The 14,379-nt window shown below is 40.4% G+C and overlaps 1 protein-coding gene across 2 annotated transcripts; it reads right to left on the bottom strand.

Moving 5' to 3' along the window:
* Positions 1-1,380: 1,380 nt before the first annotated feature.
* Positions 1,381-13,490, bottom strand: CCDC110 (coiled-coil domain containing 110). 2 transcript variants are annotated; one of them, XM_060136413.1, is made up of 6 exons: positions 13,353-13,490; positions 12,903-13,007; positions 6,792-6,847; positions 6,466-6,531; positions 5,140-5,250; positions 1,381-4,305 (listed from the first exon to the last, which is right to left on the bottom strand). In XM_060136413.1, exons 1-6 carry the CDS (start codon positions 13,360-13,362, stop codon positions 2,209-2,211), a joined length of 2,445 nt encoding a protein of 814 aa, XP_059992396.1. In that variant the 5' UTR covers positions 13,363-13,490; the 3' UTR covers positions 1,381-2,208. The 2 variants fall into 2 exon arrangements, with proteins under 2 accessions (XP_059992396.1, XP_059992398.1); XM_060136415.1 differs by lacking the exon at positions 5,140-5,250.
* Positions 13,491-14,379: the final 889 nt, after the last annotated feature.

Below are 14,379 nucleotides of genomic sequence, written 5' to 3'. Positions count from 1 at the left end.
GCATCAAATTGAAGCAGAAGTAATGTAATGCCTAACACAACCAATTCCAACAATCTGTAAAGGAAACAACAACATTCGGACAATCAACAATGTAAAATTCACAAAAACCCATCTTCCAGATGGATTTTTGGCATACTAGATATGCCAGGAAGCCAGAAAATATGACCCATAACTGGGAGAAAAATCAGTCCATAGAAATAAACCCCCAGACAGTAGAGAAGATGGAATTAGCAAATAAAGACATTAAAATAGCTACTTGAACTATGTTAATGTATTTAAAGGAAAATATGAACATATTGGAAAGAAAGTTATAAACAAGAACCAAATGGAAAATCTAGAGATGAAAAATAAGATAACTGAAATGAAAAACTTCAGTAAGTGGGAATAGTAGAAAATTAGGCATGGCAAAAGAAAAAACTAGTGAACTTGAAGATATAGTAATATAAAGTATCCAAAGTGAAACACAGAAAAAAGACTGAAAAGCAAATGAAAATAATACCAGTGAGCTCTAGGACAATATCAAACAGTCTAACATATGTGTTATTGCATCTCAGAAGGGAGCAGAGAGAAAAAGATTTAAAGAAATAATGGCTAAAAATTTCCAAGTGTGATAAAAATTATAAATCCACATCCAAGATGCCCAAAGAATCACAAGAACCCCAAATTATCAATGTCAGAAGTGAAAGATGGGACATCACAGGTCCTCTAGACATTAAAAAGATAATAAGGAATATTATAAACAACTTTATGCCAAAACACTTGAGAACTTACGTAAAATTCTTCAGAACAACAAATGATCAAACCTGATTCAAGAAGAAATAGAAAATCTGAATAGTTCTATATCTATTAATGGGGTTGATTTTGCAGTGTAAAACCTTTCCATTTAGAAAACTCCAGGCTCTCTGGTGAATTATGTATTTAGAAAGGAATAATCAATAAGACCAATTCGACACTAATCCTTTCAGAAAATAGAGGAGGAGGGAACACTTTCCTCTTGGAAAACCTGACCTTATATTTTATGAGGCCAGGATTTTCCTGACACCAAAATCAGATAAAGACATAAAAAGAAAATAATATAGATACCAATATCCTGAACATAGAAGCAGAAATCTTTAACAAAATATTGTCAAATTGAATCCAGAAGTATGTTAAAAGGATAATACATGATATCTGATGAAGTTTATCTCAGCAACTCAAGGTTGGTGTAATGTTTCAAAATTAATCAATGTAGTCACCATATTTACAGATTAAAGGGGGAAAACACAGGATCACCTCAGTAAAATGCAGAAAAAGCATTTGACAAAATTCAGTAAGTTTATTTGTATAACAAGCAGTCTTGGAAGCTAGAGATAATGTCTCTGCTGGAGCAAGGGCAGGTATTCTAACTGTCCTGTACAATAAAGGTAATGTTTCCATCTAGAGCAAAGGGCAGGCATGCTTACTGCACTCAGAAAAGTAATGGTTCCCTTAGCTTAGAGTTTTCTCTTGTAATGCAACCACTGTGTGACCCTTTTCATGTTGCCTGTAGGAACTGGGGCTTGGAGAACCTGTGCAAAAGTGCTGTTACTCTGGCTCCTGCTATTGCTGTGAGCAACAAACTGTCCTTTATCTCTGACCCGGTAGTCTCATGTCTTCCACTAGAACCCATGAAACTGTCAGGCTAACATATTAGCTTACAAGTTGGATAAAGTCTCAGAATGTTTACAGTTCTTGACAACATAAAAATATATACCTAATTCCAATATCGAATTTAAAAAAACTAGTCTAATCAATTATAAGGTAATTGTAATCCCATGTAAAAGTGAATTTAAAATTTTTTGTTGAAAAAAGTACTTGGACAAAGGATTTTGAAACACTATTTCAGAAATTTATTTACATGGTTTGGATGGAAGCAATTGATACGGTTTACTTGGAATTCCTGGAAAAAAAAAAAAGAATTTTTTAGAAGGTTGGACTTCTAAGTGTATTGCAGAAAAATAATAATTAAAAAAAATCCCTGTTTGCTGCCAAAGTTGCTTTGGTCATATACAATGTATAGAAGTAGTATAATAAAATAATATGAATTTTATCAAAAGGGCAAAATCTCTAAATAATTCCACTATATAATAAATTGGATACAAATCTTACAAAACTGAATTGTACTCACCTTCTTATTACTGTCCTCTGGCTAATGCCCGATAGGCTAAAAGAATCTTAAACGTATTTCTGCTAATCCACCATGATATACATACCTTTCAAATCAGGGGCTAAAGGCCTACTTCTGGGACTAGAGGTGGCTTCATAAATATCATAGATGTCAAAATGGAATTTCTCTCTTCTTGAAATGTAACCCATTTTTGATAGGTCAATATGATGATTATAGATTTTTTCACTTAGATTTAAATATTCTTTTTGAAGATTCCGCATCTCAAATTCCAAGGTATCCCTTTCATTCTCTATACTTCTTACATAATTTTCTAAAAGTATTTTGTCTTCCTCAAGTCTACTGATGCTGTTTTCAAATTTTATACTTTCTTGACTATGTTTTTTTAGTTCTTCTTTTAGAATCTGATTATCAGTTTTAATTTCCATTAACATTTTTGATAACATCTCACATTTGTTGCCCATTTCTGACAAACTATTCTTATAAATACTTGCTTTTGATTTTGCATTTTTTATTTCTTGCAGAAAATTCTCTTCGGCGGTAGATTGGTATGTTTGAATATCCTCAATTTCTCTTTCCATCATTTCTCTCGCAGCAGTAGATTCTTGTAAGGTTGTTTCAAGATTAAGCTTTTCATTTTTAACTGTTTCTATTATTTGAAGAAGTGTCTCTTGTTCAGTTTTTGCCAATCTTTCTTTCTCTTTTAGCTGCATTATCTCTAGCTGGTTTTCTTTTCGTTCATTTTCAAGTGAGCCTTTTTCCTTTAGAAGCTGGTATGTTTTTTCCTCTAATATTTCTTTTTCCTCTTGTATCAACAGAATATTTGTTTTCATTGATTCCATTTCTGTGATCAATAGTTTATTTTCATTATTGACAATGGCCATGTCACTTTGAGTTTTGTGTTCCTTACTTTTTAGTTGTTCTAATGTTTCTATTATTTGTTGCTTCTCCAAAGAAAGTTGACTATTTTTTTCCTCTAGGGTTTTATTTTGTCCTTGGAGAACATTATAGTTACTAATTATTTCTTTCAATTCTTTAACACATTCTTTGCCATCTTCTTCTGTTTTAATTAACTTGGGCTGAATAGTGTTCTTTTCTTCAGCCAATGTCTTAAGTTGTTTTTCATACATTTCAATTTTCTGTACCAGAGATTGTGTGGTAAAGACAAGAAGTTTAATTTTCGCTTTAAGGGTTAGGTTTTCATTCTCTAGTTTCAGTACTTTTTTCTGTATCTGCATAGATTCTTTCAGGTAATTCTGTAAGTACTGAATTTTTGCTACACACTGTTCAGTAACAGAATTGACTTTGGATGTCTTCTCACTTTCAAATATTATTGATCCTTGTTTTACTGCAAATGGTTGTCTTTCTTCGTCTTTCATTGCATATTTTGTTGGGTCAAAGAATGCCAGTGTATGTTTTGGAACTGTGGAGTGGAGTTTTAAATCTGCAGTATTCTTGTCAGCGATAGGAATTTCTTCATTATTTTTCTCATTCTTTTCCCCCCTGTGTATTTCACTCTTAGATAGTTTTTTACATTTCCTACAAAAATTCACATGGAATTTTGACACTGTTTCCCTAAGTGGGAGTAATTTGTTTACTAGTGCCTCTAATTCCAAAATTCTCTTTGATTTTATATCTTCATTTAAGTTACTTTCAATATTTTCTTCCTTAATAGAGTTAATTTTTTCCTTGTGAGTGGGGGGCAGGTCATAGTTACCATTCCTTGGAACAGCTTTTAAAGTTTGCAGTTCATTTGTAAGTGCCAGTTCCTTGTCATGTGACTTTTGAAGCTCTTCCTTCATTTGTTTGATAGAATGGCAGATATCATCTAAATTTTCACAAAATCCATGCTTGAGGTAAGGCACAGTAACTCTGGACTTATCCAGAATTACCATATCAGCTTGAGACATCCCGTTTTGAGGTACATTAGGTAGGAAATTATAAAGGTTATTATAATTCTTCAAGTCAGAATTTTCTGAAGCTGAATTATCTGTCGAAGTTAATATGTCCTTGAAATGTATCTGGCATGGGATATTTATACCTTGAGAGAGCCTGTTAACACTGTCACTACTGAATATTTCTTCTACGGAATGAAGAGTCCTAGGATCCTCAAAAGGCTGAATTTTCTCCATAGAAAGGGTTTCTTCTTGATTCTCTACAGGCTAGTAACAATAAAAATCACACTATAAATGTACTATCATTTGCTACATGACCAACAAATTAAGATAATATTTTGTGGAGGAATTGCTTTTACTACAACCAGAATGAACATTTTATCCATTTCTGCAGCAAAGAGGCTGACAAGTATGATTCATTTTCTCCAGGAAATATACTGTTATTTTGAGATCTGTAACTCTGGTCTTCACAGTTTGCTTAGAAATTGCACTTACTTCCTTAGGGGGTGAGATAGAAGGGCCAACCCCTCAATTCCAGAAATATAAATTCGGCATTTCTAGAGACCATCATAGATAGGTGGGGAAGAGAGAAGCAATAGTTCAAAGGGAAGTTTTAGGAAAATGAAAATTTCTACTTCTGGGCTATTTGTCAACCTTAGCTTGTCTTCCTCATTTCAAATGGGTCTAGGGTTGTGACTCTTCACAGAGAAAGTGTGAAGTTCTAATAAGTATAGACACAGTGACTCTAGTTTGGACCTGTTTTAGAGAACTCACTCTAGGTGTAAGTCAGTCCTAAAAGTAGAAAAACTCAAAGTGGACAGAAAAACTGCCATGTATTTCAGTTTACTTGGGAATCTTTAGGTATATGGATTAAGTCAAATGCCCCTCACACGCTCTCCTAAGAGAAACAAGAAAATTGCAGAAGTACAGAGGTAAACGAACATCTTTTAGGGTTTTCAGGACAGGAGTTTCCTTATTTTCATCTTTGACAATCCAGTCGCCCTGTGAAGAAGGGGAGAATGTAAAGGTGAAGGTAAACTGGTTGCAGTAACATTTCTGAAGTACCTAAATGTAGGAATGATTTTGTACTGAAACACATACCAAAGCTTTTTCATTGCGTGTGCTGAATACTAGATTTTTTTCTGAGCTAAATTGTGGGTTTTCTACTTCAATAATACTTTTGTTCAGTATTTCACTGATTTCAGACTGCACCTTTAAAAGAGAAATTAAGAATGTCAGGCTTTGATTTCACATATAAAGTTATGAATGCACAAGGATGATAGATATTATACTTGAAAGATACCTTTACATTTCCTATGCATATTCTTTTCCATCATATAAATTAAAAATTAAATTTAATTTATTGTAATCTCTATCATTGAAGGAATCTTTAAGAAAAGGATGTCTTTACTGCATGATTATAAAATCAGAAAGACTTAATTTAGGAAAACAATAAAATCTTATGAATTAAAATAATTTTAGATGTTTGATTTTTACATTGTTGAATAAATCAGAGGTCTTTGATCACTGTCACCAGAATGGAATCTATGCCGTCAGCCTCAGGAGGATTTTATCTTCTCGTCCCATTTCCCTGCAGTTGCTTCAGGAATATCAGGATGAAGTTTATGTTGGGTCTTTGGCAACTATGCGTTGTGTTATGTACCCCCAGGATCCATGCACTGTCCTTCTGTTAACACTATCCCTTACTTCTGGATAAAGTCCATGTGCCTTTGGTGATACAGATCCCTCCTCCAGCTCCAAGGGGTGGGCATGTGACCCAGAGCTAACCAGTCAGAGCGTTGCCTCCCTCTGAACAGTGATTGCTTCAAGCACTGCATGTGGGGCCGTCAGAATCAGGCCAAGAACTCAGTACACACTGTTAAGAGAGAAAAGCACGGTCTCATCTCTGTCTAACTGGAATCTGGAAGGATAAGGGCCAGAACTTCTAGCAACCCTTTTGCTACCACATGGAGTCTGAGAATACATTACTGTCAAAAGCAGAACCAAGATAAGGAGTGAGGCTGGTTCCCTGACGACGTGAGTCCTGACCGTATGGATGAAGCCATCCCCAAGTGAACTATTCAGAGGGTTTGCATTACTAGAGCTAATAAAGTACACTTTTCCCTTAGTCAGTTTGACTTAGATTTTATTATCACTTATAATGAGAGTCCCTATTTGTAGACTATATATAGGTAGCACTTTAAACATATGTTTTAAAAAAAAATCAGTGAGTGTTATTTCTTTGGGCTCATATCCAAATGCAAGTATAACAGAATATAGTTTCCTGCCAATTTCGTGTCTAGAATAGGTTGTGGCTTTATTACATTCAATACCAACTCATCAGTTGGCTATAGTGATCATCAGTTTAGAAGTGTGTGACAGTGCTCTAAGTTTGGATATTTTCTATGTAAATGAGAAGAAACATACCATGCTAACATTCTGCAAAGTCTGTATTCGGAGAGCCTGAAATGATTCCAGCTGATGCTGAAGGGCCTATAACAAAATTACACAAGGTATGAAATTGAACATTTTTAGGTGAACATACATTTTGTTACAATTAAAAAAAAAATCCCCTGAAGTTGCCTATTACAAGGATCATGTGAGGGTCAGGTGACCCGCATTCTTCATCATTCTTGCCCACTCTCCAGTGCATTTTGATGAAGACTTTTGTGGAAAACCCGTATATATTTAGGAAGTATTCTGAGAAAGATCAGACTTTACACAGATTTTCTGAGAAAATGAAATATACTCACTTTCAGTGCTGAGTGTGGTTGGATTTGATTTTCTGATTCTGTTATGCAGCCGTATTCTAAAAAGTAAAATTGAAAAACGATGTGATTTAATCCTTAAGTGTTATTCTTAAACAATGTTAATGGAAAGCAGTCTCCTAGCTTTCCTGGATGGTGAGGCAAAGAGATGATGAGACGATTGATGTTCACATTAAGAAAAACCCGATGCTAGCTGCATGGTGAGTGTAAGAGATAATTCTCATCTGACTTACAATACTGCACCTACTTAAGGTTGTAATAGTGGTTTTACTTTTATAATAAACCCTTAACTTGTAACACCAAACTGAGAACTCTCAGGAACTCAGATATCTTTGTTTGTTTCTGGGATATAAACTATATTTTTTGGCAAAAAAATTAACAATTCTTATGTTAAGGGAGACCCTTGGCAAAGTCGTATATAGGTCTCAGTACCTATGCAACAGCCACGTGATGTTTTTCTTCCTTAACGTGGAAAACAGTTTGGATTAATAGAACATAATTTTTGTTATGCTCTTAAGCAAAGTGCTATAAGGATCCGTGTGTTCCTTCCTAGAAAATAGATTTTAGTTCTGCAGTAGGGGAGAGACTATATAACGTTTGCACATTTCCTGACATACATTCCTCTTTTTTCCCAAATGTTAGGCTACTTGCTTTGTAAATTTTTATTGAAAAAATTAAAAAACATGTCCTGAATGAAATGAGAGTTATGTTAGAATTTGCCCCAGGCTGACAATTTCTGCTGTAAGAGAAGGTTTTTAAAGAAGTCAGTGCATCTCTTTTGGAATGGCAGTCTGCCAGATGTTACAGAATCTGGTTGCAAAGTGTACTTCCTTCCACCCAGTCCCAATGTGGCCCTCATCACTGAGAGAGCTGCTGTGGTTCAGAGCCTGGAGCCATTTGGCCAGTTGAAGAATCCCGCCTTCATCACAGGGCAGGGATGGACCATGTGTGGGGGCTGGGCAGGGGTGCATTAATGAGTTATCTTCAGGATTCTGGCTTTCTTTATCGCCTCTGAAAGTCAGAGGGAGTTACGAGCCATGCTATAGATAGCCTTGCCAGAATCATCTGTTTTTGTCTTTGGCCTCCACTCTCCCATTTTATGTCCTGAGGGGGTGCCCCCTTCCTTCTCCAGGTACTGCTGGTGAAGTTTTTGCTGGTGTTTGTTCATGTCCTTTTGTAGTGGGGGAGGAAGGTCTGGGGTCTTCTTTGGCTCTAAAGTCTCTACCTGAAAGTCTAGAATAATTTTGATAAGTTCATGATTTGGCCTTAAATACTGTTTCATGTTCAAGTGGTTCGTTCCTTCAATAATATCACACGTTCAGATTTTGAGTGTCTACCACGTGGTGTGCCCCACTGTAGTTACTATAGACAAAGCAATGAATAAATCAGCCGGAGCTCCTGTTCTCACTATGCCTACCTTCTAAAAAAAGTAAACAGAAAAAAAGCAAACAAAGATATAAACAAGATACTTCCAAATAGTGATAAATAACACAAAGAAAATAGGCTACTGTGAGAGTGAGGGGGGGTGAGGACAGCATTGGGGAGGGCGGTTAGAAAAGGCCTATCTGGTATTTTGTGGCTTCAGCCAAGACTCCTACGTGATAAGAAGGGGCCAGCCGTGTGGACATCTGTAGGAAGAGATTCAGAGCAGAGGAAACCGCAAGGTCCTGAAGCAGAGCACGTGTTACCTGTGTTTGGAACAGAAAGAAAGCCCATGTGGATGCAGCTTCCTGAGCAGATGGGAGCACAGTGTGCTAAGAGTTCAGGGGGAGATGGGGGTGAGGTTAGAGAGAATCTGGCAGGCCATCCTGAGGGGTTTGGCTTTTATTTTAAGAGAAATGAGAAGCTTTGGGGGGTTTCGATCACGAGAATGATTTGATTTGACTAAAAACATTATAGGACACTCTCCTGCATGATAATGGATTAGAAGGTAGCAGTTGCAGGACTATTGGAATAATCCAAGGGAGAGACAAAGGTACCTTGGACTAGAATGGCAGTGCGGGGAATGGAGAAAAATAGGTGGATTCAAAATACGTTTTTGATATGAAGCATTGCTGGAGGATTAGATGTGGCCAGTGTCGAGGAAGGAAAGGTGACTCCTGGTTTTTAGTGAGAGCAGGTGGACGAATGATGATGCCATTTACTGAAATGGAAAAGAGTGGGGGAGGAACGTATTTTAGGGAAAACTCGTTTAGGTCTGTTAAAGTTTTCTGTTGGACATCAAAGTGGAGATGTCAACAGGCAGTTGGATAGTCAGGCTCTGGGTCAGGGGAGTGGCTATGAGCACTGTATTGGGAAATATGGACCCTGCTGCTGGCCTAGACAGGGGCACTTTCTGTGCAGTGAGCAGCTCAGAACCCCAGATGAAGTGGCTCGAGGGGAGCTGGAACGTGAAGGTTCGTGGGCAACGCTTTCTGGTTTTACTGTGGCAGGGGATAAGGTGCTGGTGGGGATAGGGGTTTTTGGAAGAGATGTGAAGGTTAAGAAGAACTTTTTTTTTAACCATGAGCGAGTCTAATATGCCTGCTTACTGCGGGAATCATATAGTGGAAATGGAGGAGAAGAATAATTCTGGAGAATGAGGAAGGCTGATCGCCAAAGTTGAGTATTGAGAATTACAGGAGAGGTATGATCTGGAGGAAATGACCTGTGGTTGAGCAGGGACAGTCCTTCCACTGAAGTGGGGGGCAGCAGAGAATACGGAACACAGGCGGTAGGTTAGCAGAGTTTAAGGTTGAAGCTTAGGGATTTGGGGTCTGATTGCTTCTATTTTTTTCATATAGTTTGAGGTCATGTTACACGTTGGGAGGTAGCGGTGAGAGGTGTTGGAGATTTGAGGAAACCAGAAGAGTGGAATAGTTATCTTGGACAGGGCTTGCAAAAGCATTTACTGGGGAAATAAATTAACTTTTCCAAATAGCATTGAGATCCATGGTATGACTCAGAAGTGAGTGTTTTTCTCCAGCAAAGTTCATATGATTCAGTGAAGATAGAGTAGGCAGAGAGTTGGATTCATCTATTTTTAAAAGCTACGAAAATAACTTTTTGTTTTTCTTATGAGTTTCAGAGACATTGGCTACTACTTATTCCCAAAGGGAAGATAATTTAAAAATTCATCAGTACTTAAAGAAACACATAGGATTATGTGATTCTAGAATTGGAAGGGAAATTATCAGTGAAGCACAGGAGAGGGAACACAGTGACAGGTCACCATTTATTAAGTCCTTGCTAAATGTACTATATTGGGAAGTATTTAGACTAAGTAGAGGATATGGTGCCAGCCCTGAAGAAGCTTATACTCTATTCAGATTGCAAGAAATATTATTCAGATTATATTCACCTTAAGTTCTCTAGCTGTTTCATATTTAAGTGTCAAAATTTAAAAACAAGATAGTTATCAGCAGGATGACTTTTGAGGTCATTAAGATAAAGATATAAGGAATTTATTCTGAAGTCTGCAGAAGATTATGTCATATTCAATGTATAGAGAAAGTTTTAAGGGCATACTTGTAGCTAATAGAGCAGGGAGAACAAATGAGTTTTAAAAATGCAACGTGGTAACAATTCTATATAGGATGTTAGACACTCTGTAGTCAACGCCTTTTAATCCTCAGGTTCAAATACTGAGTTTTGCCGTGACTATTCACACTCACTCCTAGAAGTAACTGTTTTATTGAAGCCTTGTGAGCTGTTCTACCCAAGCCTTCATTCATTCATCTAACAACTATTTTTAAGCACCTGCTATGTATCAAGTACTGTCCAAGGTGCTGGGGATCCTACAGTGAGCAAAATATGCAAAATCTCTGCCCATGTGAGGGGAACAAAGGATACTGTGTGTAAGATGGGAGTGAATCCTATGGAGAATAGTAAGGCACAGAGCAGGGGAGTGTGCATATCTGCACGAGGCTTTGTTATGGGAGCTATGGAGCCAGGCTGCCTGAGCTTGAATCCTGGCTTTGCCACACGCTCACTGTGAGGAATCAGTGTCTCGTTTGTAGGTAAAGCCTTACACAGTGCATGGCACACAGTAAATGCTCAAGGAAAATTTACTCTCTTACTGTAGCAGCAAGGGTGTTATCAATATGATGATGATTTGGTAAATTTAAAATTTCTAATAGAGATGGAAGGGAGGGATGACTGCTCAAATTCTCCAGTGCCTCCCATTTTGCTCAGAATAAAACCGCACATCCTTACATGGAATTACAAAGCCCAGTATCCTCTCTGAACCCTTCTCCTATCCTCCTCCATGCTTATTCTGCTCCCGTCACCAGCTGATCCTCAAGCATGCCAGGCATCCTCCCACCTAGGGACCTTTGCAGCTGCTGTTCTCTCTGCCTGGAATGTTCTTTCCCTGGAAATCTGCACTGACTACTCCTTTACCTCCTTCAGGTCTTTGCTCAGATGTCATCTGCTAAGTGAGGTCTCCTACCATCCTATTTGAAATAAAATTGCACACTCCCCACCCACCTCTGACACTCCATATATATACTTCACGCCATATACTAACTCCTTGTTCTTTTAAAATCAGAGACCTGAGAAATATATACGACCTTGTAATTCGGCATTATTTATGCAAATCATGTTAGTGTTCTGTTGGTCAGTACCCAGCGAATGGATCACTTGGTGACCATGACGTGTAGCTAAGAGAACAGAAAGTGGGGAGGGCACAAGGTCACACGTCCTAGTTTTGCCTTGAGCTGTAAGCAGGAAGTCCCTGCCATCCTTGGTGGCGCCTAGCTTAGAATATGTCTCACCCATTGAGTCCCTGCCCTTACACCCGCCACGCTCTAGCAAGAAAGACTTAACTCTCACACAAGCATATGTGCTATTTTGTATGTAATTTCATTTTCTGTGAATGCTGGCATTTTTCTCCAGAGCCTTCCATCTCACTCACATTAGAGAACACACGGTCTTGCCACATGAAGCTCCCTCAGTCTCTTCTGACCTTAAACACTCTCTCTTGGTATGGAGCTGTCTCCGTGTCTAGACTCTCTGTGAGGGCTTTCTGCCCCACTCAGGGCTTCCCGTCGCCCCTCCTGTTGCCCAGGGATGCCTGCCTGGCCTCATGCAGGCGGGCGGGGCGCAGAAGAGCAGAGAGGGGGCAGGTCAGTGCACTGCCCTGCGGCCTCTACTGAGGTGTGGCTTATCCTGGTGCTCTGGGCATCCAATTGTCTTGTGTCTTTTGTCTGCCTGCTGTGGCTGTTCCAGCCTTTTTTTTAAGAGCCCTTGACAAGGCCGTTGTGAAGGTCCCCGGTTTATGGAGGTGGACAAACCCCAACCTGACCTCAGGTCTCGGGCTCATCACTTGTCGCAGCACCTCTGCGTCTGGATTGTCCACGTGTCCCGCGTGGCTTATGGGTAACCGTAGGATCCCAATGTGGCCCCTCAGTTTAGATACTGCCTTCTGCCCACAGCGCTCTGCTCCTTCCCTGGTGTCTCACATGAACACCAGGCCCCTCTGAGAGCTGTGTAGCCTCCTTCAGCTTCTCTCAAGGAAGCGAGACTCCAGCTTCAGTGTTCTCAGATCCTCCACACATCTTATTCATGGTTTATATGGAACTTGAAAACTGCAGCTTTTTAATGACTTCAAACATCCTCCCTATACAGTATCCTGTAGTCTACAAATATTTACTATAAAAGTATTTCTTTTGGAAAAAAATAGGTACCTTTTTAGTGACTGTCCAAAAAATCAGCAATTCTTATCTGGTATTCAGAGAAGCAGTACAGTGTAGCATGGAGGTTAAGGCCTGGACGCTGGAGCTACCCCGCTGAATACTGGCTCTGTCAGTTGCTGCCTGTGTGACCTTGGGGAGTTAGTTAACCTCTCTGTGCCTCAGTTTCCTCACTTGTAATATGCGGAGAATGGTAGTACCTACTTCATAGGGTTGTTGTGAGGATTAAATGAGTTGACATATTTAAGTGCTCAGAACAACATCTAGCACAAAGTAAATGTCCCGTGTCAGTTATTATTAGTATCTTACGAGTAGTTACCGGAAGCACACCAGTTGGGCCGGTGGACTTAGGTAACGTACTGGTTGCCTATAGTAAAAGGCAGAAACATCACTGCCATCGGAGCCTTGGCCTGGGAGGTTTTACCTGTTTCACTGCCACTATTTTCCTTTACCCCCTCAGAGGAATTTAGGATCTTGGGTGCTGAAAGGAGAACGCAGTCAACCCCCTCCTCTTCGTCAGTACGCTTTTCTGTAACACAACAGTACGCGGCTTTTGGTTTTGCTGGGAGAAAGGAGGCGAGGCGTGGGGATTCGGGACGCGGGCGCGTAGAGCGGCCACGGGAGGGCGCGCTGGGGCCACACCGCGGCGGCGGGCCGTGCTGCTCCAAGGCTGGAAGCAGGGCAGGCGCGGGGACGCAGGCGGTGCTTTCCTCCTGGGGAGGGCGGAGGTGTGCGGCTCGTCTAGGAGATCCGCACTCCAGACGGGACCCGCCCCGCGGGGGAAGGAGGCGGGGCGGGGGGAGGCGGCGCTCCCCACCACGCGTCCAATTCCCGGGTAGCCCCCTCCCAGGGCAGCCCCCGACCCGGCTCTTACCCGGGCTCATTTCTGCTGCTCAAGCTCCCTTTCCAACCGCCTTCCCCTCTCCCAGGCACTAGGCTCGGTTGCTTCCCGCCTGGGCAGCTCGTTGCTTGGTAACAGGGTGGCCGGGACACAGCTAGCGGCAGTGGGGCGCGCGCGAGGGTAGGGGTGGGGAGGAGGAAGGTGCGCGCTGGGGGCCGGGGTGCAGTACGTCCGCCCAGCCGGAGCGGCGCCCGCGACAGCTGCGTGCTACCTTTGCTGTGCCTCCCAGGCCCAGCGACAGTCTCACTAGGGTGTATCAACCCCCCACGCCCCACCCCCGCCGCTCCCCTGCTGACCCAGAACTTGATCTCGATCAGACTCTGATTTAACACAGCACCTGTTGGACCCAAGCTGTGTGGAGAAAGGGGAATGTTTGGAGACACGCAGACACCTAGGAACTTCCCTCCCCCCCCTTTCTGATCGCCATTTCATTGTTTTATTCTGTTCTATTCCTCTTGTTTCAACACATCGGTCGAATTAGTTTCAGCGTTTGGGGATTTGAACGGTCCTAGACCATTATTGTGAAAGGACGTCTGTTTGCTGTGGTTAAAAGAAGACCCCTGTTTCCGATAATGAACTTTCAATAACCGTGTATGGAAATGTAAACATTACAGCTGTAGCAGAGGCGCCGGTCTTCATCTGTAGAGCATGCTCATTTCCTGTGCACCTGGGCAAACTGCTTGCAAAAGATGAATGTTGAGTTGGAAGCTGGGGCTTGTTCAACTGAGGACTGGTTGGCGTGGCCGCAGTCAATCCCTGCGCCCATCAGGAAATGGAGCTCTTTAAGTAAAAGTTTTAAATGAGTGTATATTATTATTTTGCGATAACAACCGTTACAGATGATAGAATATAAAATAATTGAAAATTCAAATTTTAAGTCACAATAAGGAATTTAAAGTCATGATGACAACTTATTATATAATAATTATGTCGCTTGCTTTCATGGAAATGAAATTCTTTATCAGAGGTTCAGTGTTTACTTGCTGTAATTTCTTGTTTC

Source organism: Lagenorhynchus albirostris, chromosome 21 (genome assembly GCF_949774975.1).
Source record: "Lagenorhynchus albirostris chromosome 21, mLagAlb1.1, whole genome shotgun sequence".
Lineage (NCBI taxonomy): Eukaryota > Metazoa > Chordata > Mammalia > Artiodactyla > Delphinidae > Lagenorhynchus > Lagenorhynchus albirostris.
The sequence above is the reverse complement of the archived record's forward strand: the minus strand, read 5'-3'. Positions and strand labels throughout refer to the sequence as shown.

Excerpts from the sequence above, each read along its gene's own strand:
- CCDC110 (XM_060136413.1), bottom strand. Across the intron at positions 6,848-12,902 it reads AAATAGTGGCAGTGAAACAG|AATACGGCTGCATAACAGAA; the intron begins GTAAAACCTCCC and ends TTTACTTTTTAG. Across the intron at positions 5,251-6,465 it reads CTTTGCAGAATGTTAGCATG|GTGCAGTCTGAAATCAGTGA; the intron begins GTATGTTTCTTC and ends TCTCTTTTAAAG.